Source organism: Lithobates pipiens, unplaced genomic scaffold (genome assembly GCF_037356315.1).
Source record: "Lithobates pipiens isolate NorthernLeopardFrog02 unplaced genomic scaffold, aLitPip1_a1.2 Scaffold_22, whole genome shotgun sequence".
Taxonomy (NCBI): domain Eukaryota; kingdom Metazoa; phylum Chordata; class Amphibia; order Anura; family Ranidae; genus Lithobates; species Lithobates pipiens.
Window position 1 is genome coordinate 172520897 of NW_027507784.1, and position 18287 is coordinate 172539183.

At 41.5% G+C, this 18287-nt stretch overlaps 1 protein-coding gene across 1 annotated transcript; it reads left to right on the forward strand.

Annotated features, from left to right (window-relative positions):
- Positions 1-1373: 1373 nt before the first annotated feature.
- LOC143925463 (putative olfactory receptor 2B3) lies at positions 1374-16951 on the forward strand. The gene is made up of 2 exons (XM_077449994.1): positions 1374-1571; positions 15204-16951. Exon 2 carries the CDS (start codon positions 15515-15517, stop codon positions 16460-16462), a length of 948 nt encoding a protein of 315 aa, XP_077306120.1. The 5' UTR covers positions 1374-1571; positions 15204-15514; the 3' UTR covers positions 16463-16951.
- The last annotated feature ends 1336 nt before the right edge of the window (positions 16952-18287 follow it).

Consider the following 18287-nt stretch of genomic DNA (forward strand, 5'->3'; position numbering starts at 1 on the left):
AAGATGGGGCCCTATTCCTCCAATTGATACCAATAATGGGGCACTATTCCTCCTATTGATACCAATGATGAGGAATTATTGCTCCCATGGATACCAATGATGGGGCACAATTCCTCCCATTGATACCAATGATGGGGCACTAATCCTCCCATTGATACCAATGATAGGACACTTTTTTTCCAGTAGCATAGGTTAGATATGGGATGCCCAACTGATTGTAAAAACAATAGGGACTGAAAACTATTTAAACCTCTGGTATAAACTTCCACTTTTCTACCTCCAGCACAAACTTCACAGGACCAGCTAGCACCGAATTGCAGGCCTGACACTGGCTTAGCAAGGCCCAAAGCAAAAATGCCTTTTGCAGGCAGGGACCGTGGGTCCCTATAGTGTAGCAAAATTGGTAGTCCTAGTGCTAGCTGTCCCATGTGGCTACAGATCCCAGTACTTCAAGCCTGGCTGCAGCTGCCTCTTTCCACTGCCCATGCCACCACAGTCTTCTCCACTGGCTCTGCACCCATCCCAGACCGCTTGCACCCAGTCTTCTCAAATATACCTCCCAGTCCTCCTGACTGTGTGTCACTTACCAGTCCTCTTGGTTGCAGCTTGTTGTTCATCCTGGAGACTTGCGTGGCAGTGTTCTCCTGCTGTCCTCTCCTTTCTCCCGCACCTCCTGTCCAGGACACCTCCGTTGGTTATAGGAAGGTCTCGCCTACACTCGAGCCCAGGCCCAAGGTGACCCCCCAAACTGAGGAGCTCCCTCAAAGGCCACCAACAGCCTTACACTCCATCTCCAGCTTCCACCCGAACAACTCCTCCCCAGCTGGGCTGACCCTGAGTATTTTGAGGAGGAGTGCCCCCTGCCAATTCAAGTTGGGGATTGGCCAGGGCCCTCAAAATTCTCCAGACAGCTCCACCGCACCCCTTACCCTTTCTTTCCAGAAGGTTCCAGCACGTTCTTGAAATTATGGGAGGTCTGAGTTACTTGTCTTACAATATAAGTGCAATTTATTCTATGTGCCACTCTCCTATCATTTTGTGCCATATATTGCACATATAATTTACTATAAAATAATAATTAGAATAACCATATTTAATTATTTAATGAAGTAATATTTACTATAACTTATTTTTAAATATAAATGCACCGTGTCCATAGTTGAATATATGGTGACAAATAATAATCATATGAACAATGGATAGTTCCCAATGCTTGTTATAAAGACCAAACATTTTCTCATACGTGAAGTTAATTTTGGAAACATTCCCTTGATAAATAAAAGCTGTAAACAAAATTATTATTTTAATTTTCGTATGTAATATGAATAGCAAGAGCACTGAGAAAACTATAGCATAAACTAGGGTATGCAAGCTACAATCAACATATAAAAAAACCCTTATAGGAAAATAGGAGCTTGCCTAAGCCTGGTTTATTTTTTTCTTTTATAATAAAATACCTCTTGAAGTATATGTATATCCCAATATTTATCAAAATAATTTGTTATTTATACACTGTATATATTTGAACCTGTGGATAAAAAGATCTCTGACCATGGAACGCATGATGTGAAGTATGCCTTTGGTTTGTCTTTGCCTATTCTCCAGTTGACATTTAAGGGGGTATTTATAAAAAAATGTCAGAGCTATTTGTCCTGTGAAACTGCATGTATATTTGTTCTGTGCAAAGGTCATAAAAATCAAGTCTTACTAGACACATTTTTCTCCAGGTCAGATGTTCCTAAAAATGAAGTGAATCTGGAAAATACTGCAAACTGCATAATGGACACTAGATGTTGTTGGTGATCATGATAAATAAGTACCTCTCAATGATCATCAGCTTCATCTATTCCATAGACTTTGCCATCACACAAGACAAATAAGCATGTTTTCCCAGTAAGTAGTGTTTTTAGTAGGTAGCAGGGAGTATTTTATCATGAAAAAAACTTGAGGTTCCATTTGCATGAAAAGGTTATAGCTGTTAATTTTTATGTATTATTGTTACAAACATTTATAGTGCTTGCAATTAAAATGATGGCAACGGGAAGCCATTGTTTTACTTGCAAGTGTTTTAAACGTTAAATTTCTGAAGGTTTTCAGAGCCAATCACTGAAAAAGCCAAAAAACCTAAAAGCAATTTGTTTTATAAAAAGGAATGTTAATTCAATTCACAAATCACAGATAGGGCCTGCTTTACTAAAGCAAATTTATAATCACAAAATTAATTACGATCTTGCATCAGAGCTGCAGGCTTACATATAGCACTTAGCAAATGCGATCCCTGTACAATGATACCCCCAGCACAATGTTCACTTTTGCTTTTTTTACATTATTACAATTCAATTTTTTTTTTACATATGCCTTTAATGATATTAGTAAGCACTTCATGTGATTTTGTGAGACTTGCATGTACAATCCCTAAAAACACCATCTAGAGACTTAGGCATGCCACCACTTTACTGGTGTATATTAGAACGCTGAAGCATTTGTTTCATTGAAAATCATACTTACAGTTAGACATTTGCATTCGTTTTTGTCCAAATGCATTTTCGTCCGAATTTCGGGTATTTTCGTTATCGTTTTAACAAGCGATAACGAGCGCGCAGAATCCGAAAAACGAAAGTTCCAACATAAACAAATACTTTATTTTTCATTTTCGTTGTGACAACAGTTTCGATATATATAGGAGATTTGACATGACGCTGACAATAGCAATCTGTGTCCATTGAACCTGTGGTCGAATGTGCCTAGCCTTAGCTCTGTTAGTTCAAGATTATTCTACATAGAGAGAAATGATTTGACATAGAGAGAAAAGATTCAACATTATAGAGACAATAGCAAAAAAGGTTGAATGTGTCTAACCTAACTCTATTAGTCCAAGATTATTCGACATAGAGAGAAAAGATTTGACATGAAGATTCGACGAAGCAGTCGCCGCAAGCGGACATTTATGGTCAAATGCTCTGCCCATAGGCTATAGAAAAATTCTAATGTTGGTTGACTAGTAATAATAATTAATAAATATAATTATTACTAGTGTCATACAACATTAGAATTCCACTATAGCTTGTAGGGGGGAACATTCGAATGGAAATGTACGATTGCGGCATCGAACAGTTTAGCTGCTCCGTCGAATCTTCTTAGAACATTCGACAGACACCATAAGCCTTCAATGACAGATTCAACATTAATTATTTCAGAATTTCAGATGAATGCATTTTTTAGCGAAACAAAATTAAAACGAATTTCAGGAGTAACTAAATAAATGTATTTTTTGGACCAAAACGAAATATTTCAGTGTGCACATGTCTACTTACAGTGCATTCATAAAGTATTCAGACCTCATTCATGCTTTTTCATTTTGTTATGTTGGACCCTGACACTGCAGTCGTTTGAATTCATTTTTTTCCCTCATTAACCACTTGCTTACTGGGCACTTAAACCCCCCTCCTGCCCAGACCAATTTTCAGCTTTCAGCGCTGATGCACTTTGAATGACAACACCGTACCCAAATTAAATTTTTATCATTTTTTTTCCACAAATAGAGCTTTCTTTTGGTGGTATTTAATTCCAGCTGGGAGTTTTATTTTTTGCTAAACAAACAAAAAAGATGCAAAAAAAATAAATAAATCATGTTTAATAGTTTGTTTTAAAATTTTGCAAACAGGTAATTTTTCTCCTTCATTGAAATGCGCTGATGAGGCGGCGCTGGTGGGCACTGATAGGCTGCACTGTTGGGCACTGATAGGCACAGTTAAGTTGGCACTAATAGGCACAGATAAGGTGGCACCGATGGGCACAGATAAGGCAGTACTGATGGGCACAGATAAGGCGGCACTGATGGGCAAAGATGGGCACATGTAAGATGGCACAGATGGGCGGCACGGATGGGTGGCACTGATGAGTGGCACGGATGGGTGGCATGGATGGGTACCACTGATAGATAGGACTGATGGGCACTGATAGGTGGCACTGATGGGCGGCACTGCTGGGCACTGATGGGCAGCACTGCTGGGCACTGATGGGCACTGGTAGATGACACTGATGGGCACGGATATATGGCACTGAGGTGCAGCACTGTTTTTGCAGCAGATTATGGGCACTGATAGGTGGCACTGTGGGCACTGATAGGTGGCACTGTGGGCACTAATGGGTGGCACTGTGGGCACTGATGGGTGGCACTGATGGGGGGCACTTTTTTATTCTATATGTGGCACTGTCAGGGGGCAGGTGGGCACTGATACGCTGGCCGTGATCGGGACTGATGTCATGATCACGGCCGCCGGTCATCTGCTTTTTTTTTCTCCTCGTGCTGTCAGCGCGAGGAGGAAAAATAGCCAATTACTGGCTCTGTTTTGTCACATGATCAGCTGTCATTGGCTGACAGCTGATCACGTGGTAAGGGGTCGGGATCGACCCCTTGCTCGGATCCGTGATCAGGCGAGTCTCATAGACTCGCCGATCACAGAGCGCGCCCCCTCAGGCCGCTCGTGCACGGGATGACGTCAATAGACGTAGTCCCGGCAAAGCAGGTCCGCGCTGTAGCCATCATTCGGCTATAGTGCGGATTTCTAGAGGTTAAGCTACACTCAGTGTTCCATAATGACACAGTTAAAACTGAATTTTAGAAATGTTTGCAAATGTATGAAAAAGAAAAAGCTGAATCATCACATTGGTATAATAACCTGGAACTTGTGAATGTCTTCCTTGATGACAAGACATACTTTTTAATGCTGTGCTGCAAGGCCACCCTCAGATAAATGATCCTTGTGAGCGTCTGCACAGCTACATCAATGTTATTCTTATCTTTTACATTTTTTTCATCTCGCCTGTCTTCACTTCTTGTGGAGTCTGTTTTTTGTACTTAAACTCTACCACTCTACCTCTAGGGGCATTTTCCCCTCCTGCTGGCAGAGCTTAGATGCAATGAGACAATTTGGAGAGCTTTAACCTCATGATCCACGTTGTGTTTCTACATCTGTCAATGGTAGCCCGCATATGTCATATCTTTTTCAGACTGGACCCTGAAGAAGGAATTAAATGTATATTCCAAAGCATGTTGGGATTTCTTTTGCGGTTAAGGTCTTTTACTGTGAGATTAACCGTGTGTCATAGAATTCAGCTGTATATTATCCATATATGATTACCATTCATGTATAGTAATTGTGATATTTTTGTCTATTGTTAGATGGTTTTTATCAATAAAATTTGTACTTTTTATTATACTTCTTTACGTATCTTTCTGGTTTCCAACCTATGCCTATAAAGTTCCAGGGGGATCTCCTTTGTTTTTCTTTCTCTATTTAGGGATGTGGCTATAGGTTCCAGTTATTGACTATATTGTTGGCTTTTAACACTTAAAATTCAGCTCAGGTGCCTCCCATTTCTGTTGATCATTGCTGAGATGTTTCTGCAATGTGACTGGAGTTGACCTGTGGTAAATTGATTGACACACCTCTTTATAAAAGGTCTCACAGATGACAATGCATACTGGATCAGAGCAAAAGCCAAGAGGTCAAAGGAACTGCCTACAGAGCTCAGAGGCAGGATTATTCCAAAGCACAGATCTGGGGAAGGCTACAAAAAAATTCGGTTGTTTCCAAGAGCACAGTGGCCTTCATACTTCTCAAATGGAAGAAGTTTGGCACAACCAGGACTTTTTCAAGAGTTAGTCACCTGGTCAAACTGAGTAATCAAAGGAGCAGTGCCTTAGTAAAAGAGGTGCCAAAGAACCCGATGGTCACTCTGACTGAGCTACAGAGATCCTGTGTGGAGATGGGACAAAGTTCCAGAAGGACAACCATCATTGCAGCCTTCTACTGATCTGGGCAGTATGGCAGAGTGGTTAGATGGAAGTCTCTCCTCGGTTTCAAACACATGAAAGCCTCTCAGAAAGTGCAAAAAAAAGCAAAATTCTACAGTCTGATACTGTTTGGCCTCAATTCTAAATCTTATGTCCAGAGGAAACCAGGCACTGCTCATCACCGGCCTAATACCATCCTAACAGTGAAGCATGGTGGTAACAGCAGCAACAAGGACTGGGAGACTCATCAGGGTTGAGGGAAAGCTGAATGGAGCAAAGTTCAAAGATATCCTCAATGAAAACCTGTTCCACAGCACTTAGGACCTCAGACTGGGCTGAAGGTTAACCTTCCAACATGACAATGATCCTATGCACATAGCCAAGATAAAACTGGAGTGGCTTAGGGGCAATTCTGTGAATGACCTAGAGTGGCCCAGCCAGAACCCTGACTTGAACCCTATTGAACATGTAGCGCTGGTACTCCTGATGAGTACCCGCTATGTATGTAAATTTAGTTTTTGCCCAAAACTGTAGTTGAGTTTTGGGGTTAATTGTGTGAAATTATGCTTTGACATCTGTTTGGCTGGGCTGTATCAAGGTTCTGCCTGGTCATAGGTGGGGTTTGCACCTGTGAGAGGCATTAGAACCCAGTCTGGTTGGATGCATTGGGTACCAATCTCTCTCTCTGAGCCAATCAGTGGGCGCGTTGGTTCCGCTGTGTATTCCGGGAGAGGGTACTTAAGGTGCTGAAGTCACGTGGTTCTGGGTTCCGGTCCAGAAGTTGTTGCTGACTCCATGGTACTGGTCCTCCTGACCAGCCCCCAGAGGCCCTCATGGCCTGGGGTGCGGATCCATCTGTTTCCGAGCCTTGGAACTGGCTAGTTCGAGGCACAGTAACTGGAAGGAGGATTCTAAGGTGTTCCGGTGCCGTCTTGGAGAGGCCCAGCAACTCGACAAGCAACCAGGGGAGAACTCTTCAGTAAGAGGGCCACACACGAGGCTGGCTGCTTGGTAAGAGCCTGGAAGCTGAGCTGTTAAGGACATTAATTGAATCCGCATTTCTTATGGTATCGCCGGACCAGCTGCAAGATTCTGGTACAGTAAGAAAGTTGTACCTCTATCTTTCCGTTTGCAACTAAGTTTTCAACCAAGTCTGTGGCAGAGACTTTGCTAAGCTGAAATTAGTTGTTGGCTGCTAGTATCCATAAACAAGGATCCAACAGTTAAGAATTCAGTTGCGAGTGGCTATTCCCTGGATAAGTCAGCACTTCCAAAGTACCTGAGCTATACTTCATCCTTATACCCTCTATTCCCAACTGAGAGACTGAGTTCTGTTTAATCGTTTTATGCAAATAGAAACCCTAAAAAGGAATTCAAGTGTGGTCTCTATAGTTACTGGGCCATCAAACCTGGGAACCCCTAGACAAGAACGACGTGTTACGAGCTGGAGGAGGTAATCGGTAAGCCCAGAAAATTTAAGCTGCTCCTTCGGGGGTCAGTGCTACAAACATCTCTGGAGAGACCTGAAAATGACTGCCCACCGATGGTCCCTATCCAACCTAATTGAGGATTTGTAAAGAGGAATGGAAAAATCCCCCAATCCAGGTGTGCAAAGTTTGTCATATCATACCCAAAAAGACTCGAGGCTGTAATTGCTCCCAAAGGTGCTTCAACAAAATACTGAGTAAAGGGTCTGAATACTTAACTATATGTGATACTTCAGTTTTTTCTTTTTAAAATTCTATTTTCACGTTGTCATTATGGGGTACTGAGTGAAGATTAATGAGAAAAAAATGAATTTAAACAACTGTAATATCAGGCTGCAACATAACAAAATTGAAAAAAGTGATGGGGGTCTGAATACTTTATGAATGCACTCTATTAGTAAATTCACTATACATGTGCTGGAGCCTGTATGCCATTATCTGCGTGCATTGTGGGTGCATATTAAATACTATGAAAACATGGTTTAGCTTGTTCATGAAAAAACTTATGCATAAGTTGCATAAGTAAAGGAGGCTCATATAGTTGCTCATGCAATATTAGATGATACATATACCTGTAACAACTGTTAGCAATGTTGCAGAAACTGTGCAGTAAACTGCTGAACAATAACATTCAACCAGTTACCAAAAAAAATCTATAAAATTCTATAACAGAAAAAAAAAAAAATCATTATTTGGCATGTCCACTTTTGACTTTAAAACATCAATTCTACCAGGTACACTTGTATACAATTAAGGATTTAGCAGGAATACAATCTGGTGCATGATTAAACAATTATACCAAACAGATGCCAATGATCAACAAGACAAGATAATTCATTAAAGCTGGCCATAGACAGCTTAAATTTTGCAGGAATTGAACAAAATTAAAGCCTAAGTGGCCCGGCAAGCACTATCTGGCTTGACAAAAATAGATTTATAAATTGACTAAGCTAAGTGGAAAAATATCAGTCGAATAGTGACCTTGTTCTATAAAATGTAGCCACTGTGTGGCAGCATCATTGTATGAATACAATAGCAGACAGCTGAAGTTCCTCCATATAAGCTGTTACTATGGATGGGACAATCCTGTGGGCTGAACAACAGAAAAATTGAACAAGCAAAGTTTTTTGCAAGTTGAATCATTGCTTTTTTTAATAATACATATTAACTTTGATAATGGGCTATGGGCCTCTTTTTTCTGTTTTTCACCTTGAGTGTTGGTTGGGATATACAGTATTGAGTTTACAACCATAAAGGCCCCTTTTACACCAGCGGACCGAACGGGTCCCCCTGAAAAACAGACCACCCATCAGGGGCGTAACTAGAGATCACAGGGCCCCATAGCAAAATGTTGTATGGGCCCCCCCCCCACCAAAAAAAAATGAACTAATGCTATTAAACAACAGACTACCACACCCATGTGGCACAGTACCCAGGCAACAGCTTATATAAATTTTGAACAACAAAGTATGCAGTATACTGTATGCAGCCCCTGAAGGGAACACATTGCTGACCTCCAGGCCTTTTAACCAATTTCTGTTCTGTTATATAAAATTAAATAGTTCAACTCACCATAATGCAAAATCAGTGGGATCCCTGAGCGTGTCACTTGCCATCATCGCCTGCCACCAGATGCAGATTGTAACTTGTCAAACATTGCGGAATGTCACCTACCACATGTTGCAGATTGTCCACTTGCCACATCCCAGATTGTCACTTGCCAAGTCACCTGCCACACATTATGGATTGTCACTTGCCACATCCTGGATTGTCACTTGCCACACATTATGGATTGTCACTTGCCACGTCCTGGATTGTCACTTGCCACGTCACTTGCCACACATTATGGATTGTCACTTGCCACGTCCTGGATTGTCACTTGCCACGTCACTTGCCACACATTATGGATTGTCACTTGCCACGTCCTGGATTGTCACTTGCCACACATTAAGGATTGTCACTTGTCACATCACCTGCTACACATTGCGGATTGTCCACTTGCCACGTCGCCTGCCACCAGATGCAGATTGTCACTTGTCACACTTTGCAGAATGTCACCTGCCACATGTTGCGGATTGTCCACTTGCCACGTCCCGGATTGTCACTTGCCACGTTACCTGCCACACATTACGGATTGTCACTTGCCATGTCCTAGATTGTCACTTGCCACGTCTCGGGTTGTCACTTGCCACGTCACCTGCCACACATTACGGATTGTCACTTGCCATGTCACCTGCCACACATTACGGATTGTCACTTGTCTTGTCACGGATTTTCACTTGCCACGTCACCTGCCACATGTTACGGATTGTCACTTGCCACATCCAGGTTGTCACTTGCCACGTCACCTGCCACACATTACGGATTGTCACTTGCCACGTCCTAGATTGCCACACATTACAGATTGTCACTTACCACATCCTAGATTGTCACTTGCCACACATTATGGATTGTCACTTGCACGTCCCGGGTTGTCACTTGCCACGCCACCTGCCACACATTACGGATTGTCACTTGTCATGTCACGGATTTTCACTTGCCACGTCACCTGCCACATGTTACGGATTGTCACTTGCCACTTCCAGGTTGTCCCTTGCCATGTCACCTGCCACACGTTACGGATTGTCACTTGCCACGTCCCTGGTTGTCACTTGCCACGTTGCCTGCCACACATTATGGATTGTCATTTGCCATGTCATGGATTTTCACTTGCCACATCACCTGCCACATGTTACGGATTGTCACTTGCCACATCCAGGTTGTCACTTGCCATGTCACCTGCCACACGTTACGGATTGTCACTTGCCATGTCCCGGGTTGTCACTTGCCACGTCGCCTGCCACACATTATGGATTGTCACTTGCCATGTCACCTGCCACACGTTACGGATTGTCACTTGCCACGTCCCGGGTTGTCACTTGCCACGTCGCCTGCCACACATTATGGATTGTCACTTGCTCTGCCACTTTCCTGCTGTGTCACAGAGTTAGGCAGCAGATTATCAGTCAGGCAGCAGAGAGATAATGTCATCTCTCTGCTTCCTGGCTGCCTGCACAGTGAGGGGGAACTGCACTACAGGGATGAGAGGGCAGCGAGAGATGATGTCATCTCTATGCTCCCCCGTCCGTCAGCTCCCTGATTGGCCAGCCCACTCATGCCCACTCTCATCTGCCTCCCAGTCCCACTATCACCCGCGGAGCCGCTCGCGGACCACCCGCGGAGCCGCTGACTACCCGCGGGCCGCCCGCGGACCACCCGCGGAGCCGCGGACCACCCGCGGCCGCCCGCGGACCACCCGCGGACTACCCGTGGGCCGCCCGCGGACCACCCGCGGACCACCCGCGGACAGCCCGCTCTCACCCGCTATCTCCCGCGGAGCCACGGAGCCTATCCTCACCGGGCCCCACTTGACTGCGGGCCCCATAGCGCCCGCATGTGTTGCTATGGCGGTAGTTCCGCCACTGCCACCCATTGTTCTCTAAGGATGTCAGTAGACATCTGATCTGGTCTGCTAAAAACAGACATTTGGGGATTTGTTACCTATCTGTCCAGCGGATCGGATGATAATCAGATGAAAACTGACAGGCAACCATTTCCATCTGACCTCCCTATAGAGAACAGTGTCTGTGTCCGCTCCACATAGCGAAGCGGACACAGACCTGTCATCCACCTGCTCAGCAAAGAGCAGGCGGATCTGCTTGGATGGTTCCTTCTGAAAGGGGCCTTGAAGATTTTCCAGGATCATCATATTGAGTGAATTAAAATGAACATAATGTTAGTTTACATACATACAAATCATGAGTCAACAAAAGGAGAGGATCACCAGGAGGCTTTATTCCAAAGAAAACTAACCGCAGCAACCAAATAATGCATTTTATTTTTATGTTACAGTGGTTGTAAACCCTCTCATATATCCAGTGAAATGAATAGCCTCAGATGATACACAGAGAATAAACAAATACATAACTTTTGCATATTTATCTGCAGCCATCTATTCTCTACATTCATTCAAAAGTGCACAATTGTGATAAAATCCTTCTTCATCTGTGAGGAGCAGAGAGGAGGGGGTGGGGAGCTGCAGTTGCAGCTCTTATACACTGTGTGAGAGCTGATTGGAGGAAAGAGACACCACCTTCACATACTGCACAGGAATGAAGGCACATGCAGAGTTGTGCTCTAAACAGATAAGCTGTGTGCTGAGCTTTCCTCCCCAATCACAAATATATCTCATGAGTCGCGAAAACTTCTCAGACGTGACTCCTGATAACAGAGGAACGAAGCACCAGAAACAACACTTAGAGCTTTGGAGAGAGACAAGTAAACGCTACAGATAAATGTGCTTTGTTCAAGTTTCATGACTGAGGTTTACAACCACTTTAAGCTCAGCCATATGGCTACTCCTTTTGTGGACTGTTTGTGTGTATGTATTGGATTCACAGCATAACAAAGCTGGAGAGTTGGCATGCTACAGAGAGTGTACAGTGGGGAAAATAATTATTTGATCTCCTGCAGATTTTGTAAGTTGCCCACTACAAAGAAACAAAGAAATAAAGGCTTTATATTTTTTTATATCATAGATGTATTTTAACTGCTTGCCGACCGTCAAACCACGGCGGCAGAATGTCTCCCCTGCATGAATCGCCGTAGCTGTACGGCAGGCACTTTAACCTCCCTGGCGGTATGATTAGTTCTAATTTTAGGTGCTGAAAGCGGTACAATTATTTTGCATGGAAATTTGGCGTTTTATATTGTAGGCCTGCAATTTTTAGGAATAACTCTCTTAAATCTGTTCAAACCAAAGTCTAGCAGACATCCTGGGTATGATAACGTTTATAATATAATAAATAATGATAATAAATAATAATACAAATTATTCAATAATGTAATCAAATCCAAAAACACAGACATTTGCTCATTTGCAGAATTGTCGCTGTCATTAGATTTAGTGTTTGATGACGAATTTCCCCACAAATCGCTATCGCTCAATTCTGCAAGTGATTATAATTTATTATCGCTATTTTCTAGTTGGTCTAAAAAAGGGACGGTTTTTGGTTGCTATGGACAATCTCCAAATTCCAGGCAGAAAAAAACTGTATTTATAATATAAAAGTGCATGCAGGGCACTAGGGACAAAGGGGGTGTGTAATTTTTTTTATACAGTACTGTAATCTGTAAGATTGCAGTACTGTGTGTGTTTTGTGTGTTGTTACTTTTTTAAATTTGGCGCCGATCTCCACTCCCATGCGCCGTAACGTCGCAAGGAACGGAGCTCGGCGGCATTCGGGCACTGTGTGAATCGAGCGGAGGACAGCTCGATCACACAGCGCGGAGGACATCGCTGGATCCAGGGCACAAGGTAGGTAACCTCTCCCTGTATCCAGCGATGCGATCCCGAGTCTGGCTCGGGGTTACAGCTCGTGGTACTGAAATCCCAGCCGAGCCAGACTCGGGATCACCGCCAGGGAGGTTAAGGGGTGTAGGGGAGCCGATGCGCATGCCCGGCAGCCGGGATGTCTGCCGGGCACCCACAATCGCTCCTAACAGAGCCAGATTGAGGATCTGTGTGTGTAAACACACAAATCCATCTTCTTGCAGGGGAGAGGAGACATAGTGTGTGTTCCTAGTATATAGGAACAACGATCTGTCTCCCTCCTACAGTTAGAACACTCTGAGGGAACACATTTACCCCCTTCCCTGCCAGTGACATTTATACAGTAATCCGTGGCTATTTTTAGCTCTGATCGCTGTATAAATGTCAGTGGTCTCAAAAACGTGTCTGATTTGTCCACTGCAATGTTGCAGTCCCGATAAAAATCTCAGATCGCCACCATTACTAGTAAAAAAATGAAAATAATAAAAATGGCATAAATCTATCCCTTATTTTGTAGATGCTATAACTTTTGCGCAAACCAATCAATATACGCTTTTTGCTAATTTTTTTTTACCAAAAATATGTAGAAGAATTTATATTGGCCTAAACTGAGGAAGAAATTTGTTAGTTTTTTTTTCATATTTATTTTAGCAAAAATTAAAAAATATTGTGTTTTTTTCAAAATTGACGCTCTTTTTTTGTTTGTAGTGTAAAAAATAAAAACTGCAAATCAAATACCACCAAAAGAAAGCTCTATTTGTGAGAAAAAAGGGACATCAATTTTGTTTGGATACAGCATTGCACGACCGCACAATTGTCAGTTAAAGCGACGCAGTGCCCTATTGCAAAAAATGGCCCGGTCAGGAAGGGGGCAAATCCTTCCAGGGCTGAAGTGGTTAAATGATAGAGACAGAATATAAACCAAAAATCCAGAAAAAAATACATTATACAAATGTTATAAATTGAGTTGCAGTTCAGTGATTATTTGATCCCCAAGCAAAATAAAAAACTTGGTGGAGTACTTAGTGGAGAAACCCTTGTTGGCAAGCACAGAGATTCTTGTAGTTATTGACTAGGTTTGCACACATCTCAGGAGGGTTTTTGGTCCATTCTTCTTTACAGATCTTCTCTAAATCCTTTAGGTTTCCTGGCTGTCTCTTGGCAACTTGAAGTTTCAGCTCTCTACATAAATTTTCTATAGGATTAAATTCTGGAGACTGGCTTACCTCTGTGCTTGCCAACAAGGGGTTTCTCCACCAAGTCAAGTTATTAATTATTTATTTTTAAGTGGGAAAACTTACAGAATCCGACAATCCCCAATCAACAGATTCTTTTGCTTGTGACAATGTTGAATTTCCCCAATTGAGAAGAAAAATGAGAGGATTTCTATTCAAAGGTAGTAACATTCAGGTAATAGTCTGGATGCATGGCATTGTTAGGAAAACAACTAGGCCGTATAATGATGTCGGTTTTACACTCTCTGTAACATTATGAAATGAAAACATGATTTTAAACAGGCTCAGGATCCTAACCTTAGGAATGAAAAAATAATTGCCTTCATTGACCTGGCATCCAAAACTGAAGATTGTGTTGATGGTGATCTCAATGGCTTGAATAACTTTTGCAGGGCAATTTTCAAGTTGCAGCTTAATGAATGAAGTGAAGCTCTGTTGACTTTGACCATCCAATCATATACATGCAAAAATACTGGTTTCAAGTTTGCATGTGATTGTTTTGTTTTGTTTTTTGTACAAAGCAAGTTTTCATTATTTTGACTTTTTTGCTTTAATCTTGAATCAGTAAACTACAGAAAAAAATATTACTGAGATTCCTCTGGCTTTTCCAAAATGAATACTTGTTTCAGGCCAGCAGCTAAATAACTATTAAAACCATTGCATCGCAAAAACAACCATCCAACAACAATTTTCAGAAGAATGTCAGCAATGCTAGTCTCCTCTATTGTTTCCTATATTGACAAGTTTAATATAAAAACTATAAACAAAACTTTTTTAAGTATTGGATGGAATAGGGAAATGTTTCCCCTCTCTTTCTTTTTCCCTGGTGGCAATGTTGTCACCAGGAATGGAAGTAAAGAAAAAGGGGTCACAAGCAAAAAAAAAACTTGTAGGGGTTTTAGACAATCCTAAAGCCACATTCACATTAACCTCTTGAGTTTAGATTATTTAATTACAGAAGACATTACCTGGGATGTACTGTATAAAAAAACTTTATGTTTTGCAGATAAAGTTCTTCTGCATTTAAGTGTACTTGCCTTTAGGCACATTTACACATTTTTTTTTTTTTTTTTTTATGCGTTTACATACAGTAAGTTCAGATGTGTTTAAACACATTCAGAGTATCTAATGTTGCCTTGTATGCAAGAGTACTATTTTCTCTAATTGCACATAAACACTAGTAAGTGCACAGTGTGAAAAATACTATTACAAATCATTATGTGCATATAAACACATTTAATTGCAGGTATGTCAATGCCAGTGTGAATGAAGCCTTAATATGCTAAAAAATGTCTCTTTCCATGTTGCAGATTTCTTCTCATTCCCTGATGTGGTGACAACTTTCTAATCAGAACAGATAGTGATTCTCCAACAGGGTCATACAGTGAAATAAAAACAGATACAAATGTTTTGGCTAGAGATACAATGTGTATATGTTAAACCAGGAAAAATCCACTAAAAATTTTTTTTTTCTTTTCAAGCAGTTGACTACCACTATTTACTGCATTGTTTTGTGTTCCTCCCGATTGACCACAATTACTCTACATACTCGTATAGTAAGTGACACTTGTTTGTATGTCTTTCTTTGCCACAATAAAAGTTTTATATTGTACCCAGGAAAATGTTTTCCAAAAATGAAACAAGGGTGAAAGAATTTATTCTCCTTGGGCTTTCCAGTGAACCAGGGACACAAACTATACTTTTTGTTGCTTTTTTTGTAATATACATCATTATTTTGGTTGGTAATATCCTCATCATCACTGTAACCACCACAGATAGCTGTCTTCAGACTCCTATGTATTTTTTTCTAACTAACCTTTCCTTCATAGACATTTGTGTTTCTACAACAACTGTCCCGAGAATGTTAAAAGATTTAATGGCAGAGAAGAAGACAATTTCTTACGCTGAGTGTGTAGCACAAATGTACATATCTCTTTCATTGGGTGAATGTGAGTGTATTCTGTTTGCAGTCATGGCTTACGATCGTTACATAGCTATATGTTATCCACTGCATTACACTACAGTTATAAACAGATTGGTTTGTATTAGAATTGCTTTGGGGACGTGGATATGTGGCTTTCTTTTATCAGTGTGTCATGTTATTCTAACCCTGAATATTAATCTCTGTGGACAGAATGAAATCAATCATTTTCTGTGTGAAGTTCCAGAAATCTTATCACTGGGGTGTGAGGACATTGTGATCGTTGAGTATGTGATTTTTATTGTAGGTGTGCTGATACTTATTATACCTGTCACTTTTATATGTTTGTCTTATATAAGAATTATACTAAACATCTTGAGGATAACTTCTGTGGCAGGACAGAAGAAAGCTTTCTCCACGTGTGGCTCCCACATGATGGTGGTAACAATGTTTTATGGGTCAGCAATGGCTGTGTATATGAAATCAAGGTCAACATCTTCCACAGACATGGACAAAATGATTACAGTGTTTTATCTTATAATCACTCCAATGTTAAATCCCCTGATCTATACACTTAGGAACAAGGAAGTGAAGTCAGCTTTAAGGAAGTTTGGTAAGAAAAATGTATTTCTGCAAAAATCGAAATAATAATGCACTATATATGTGCTCTATTAAGATGTCACGTAATCTTTGACAGGCAGCTTTGACTCCATTTGAGTGGTGTACATGAAATGTAATGTTTAGGACACAGCAGGTCCTATTAGGGTGTTTTGATTGCATGCAAAGCAGGTCAAACACAACCTTTTCTTATCAAACTGTATTTTACATTCAAATACACACATTTGACATGAGCAGATTAAAAAGGGTGGGAATTACATGAACGTCTATCTTCCGTAACCCTTAAACCTGGTACACACTATTGGTTTTTTATTTTCCGTTCAATTGCGCAGGTTGAACGAAAAAACACTGACAGCTCTAATCGGAGCCACTGCAGTAACCATGCAAGGTTAATTCAGTGATCTCCCCCACTGAGATGTTGTGTTCTGACAGGAGGACAACCCCCCCACTAGAACACTCCGATCCTCACTCTTTGTCACTGGCTGAGAGTGCTGATTGGGAGTTGGTTGGATGTTGGTTTCCCAGGCAGACCGACATACACATGGGCCGAATGCCAGCCATTTAAAAAAAAAAAATCCCCAACATTCGGTCCGTGTGTACCAGGCTTTAGTAAGTACTCTGATGCTACTTAATGTGTATCTATACCCAAAATCTTTTTGTTTAGTTTTTGATAACATGGGGAGGGTTTAGAACCTGTGTCAAGTTTTGTTGCTGTCCAGGGCACTTGACTGTTGAAAGATTTACCCGCCTTGACCAGGCCATTCATTGCTCTATGGCGCTGTGTTATTTGAACTGACAATTGTGCGGTCATGCAATACTGTACAAAAAATGTAATGTATATAATTTTTTTCTCATAAAAAGAGCTTTCTTTTGGTGGTATTTGATCACCTCTGGGAATTTTTATTTTCTTGTGCTAGAAACAAAAAAAGACTGACAATTTTGATAAACAAACAATATTTTTTACTTTCTGCTATAAAACGTGTCCATTTAAAAAATCAACTTTCTTCATCAATATAGGCCAATTTATTGGTTTGCGTAAAAGTTATAGCGTCTACAAACTATGGTGTATATACTGGAATTTTTATTTATTTATTTATTTTTATACTAGTAATGAAGGCGATCGGCAATTTATAGCAGGACTGCGATATTTCTGCGGCCAATCTGACACTAACTGGCACATCAACACTTTTTGGGAACCAGTGAAACTAATACAGTAATCAGTGCTAAAAATATACATTGTCACTGTACTGACACTGGCTGGGAAATGGTTAAACACCTAGGATGATCAAAAGGATAAATGCATGCCTAACAAGTGTTTATATGTGTAATGTGAGGTGATTTCACTAAGGGATGGGCTGGTTTTGCAGGGAAACAAAAACCAGCCCATCCCTGCTGACAGGACAGAGCTCTGTCTTGTTTACATAGACAGAGCTCTATCCTGTCTTCCTCCTAATCCCTGCAGTAACGGCACGCGCCCCCTACCCGGAAGAGCAGAATCTTGTATATATATGTGAAGCTGAGCAGCTGGCCTGCACTATAGCAGTAAAGCTACAGTGTAGGTCGGCAAGTGGTTAAAGAGATTTCAACTTACTCACTGTCCTATGGAGAAATACAAATATTTTTTCTAAGTTCAATAGTTGAATGCAATGACCTCTATTAAATTTTTATTTCCTGTTTCCCGGGTGCAGATTTCCATCCACTTCCTGACTGGTAAAACATTGTCCTTAACTACTTCCCACCCGGCCCATGTATATATACGGCCGGGTGGGAACTCTCTACTTCTAAGTGGACGTTCGTGAACATCCTCCAGAAGTAGGGGGATCGCGCGCACACGTGCCCGTGCAGCGGCGCGATC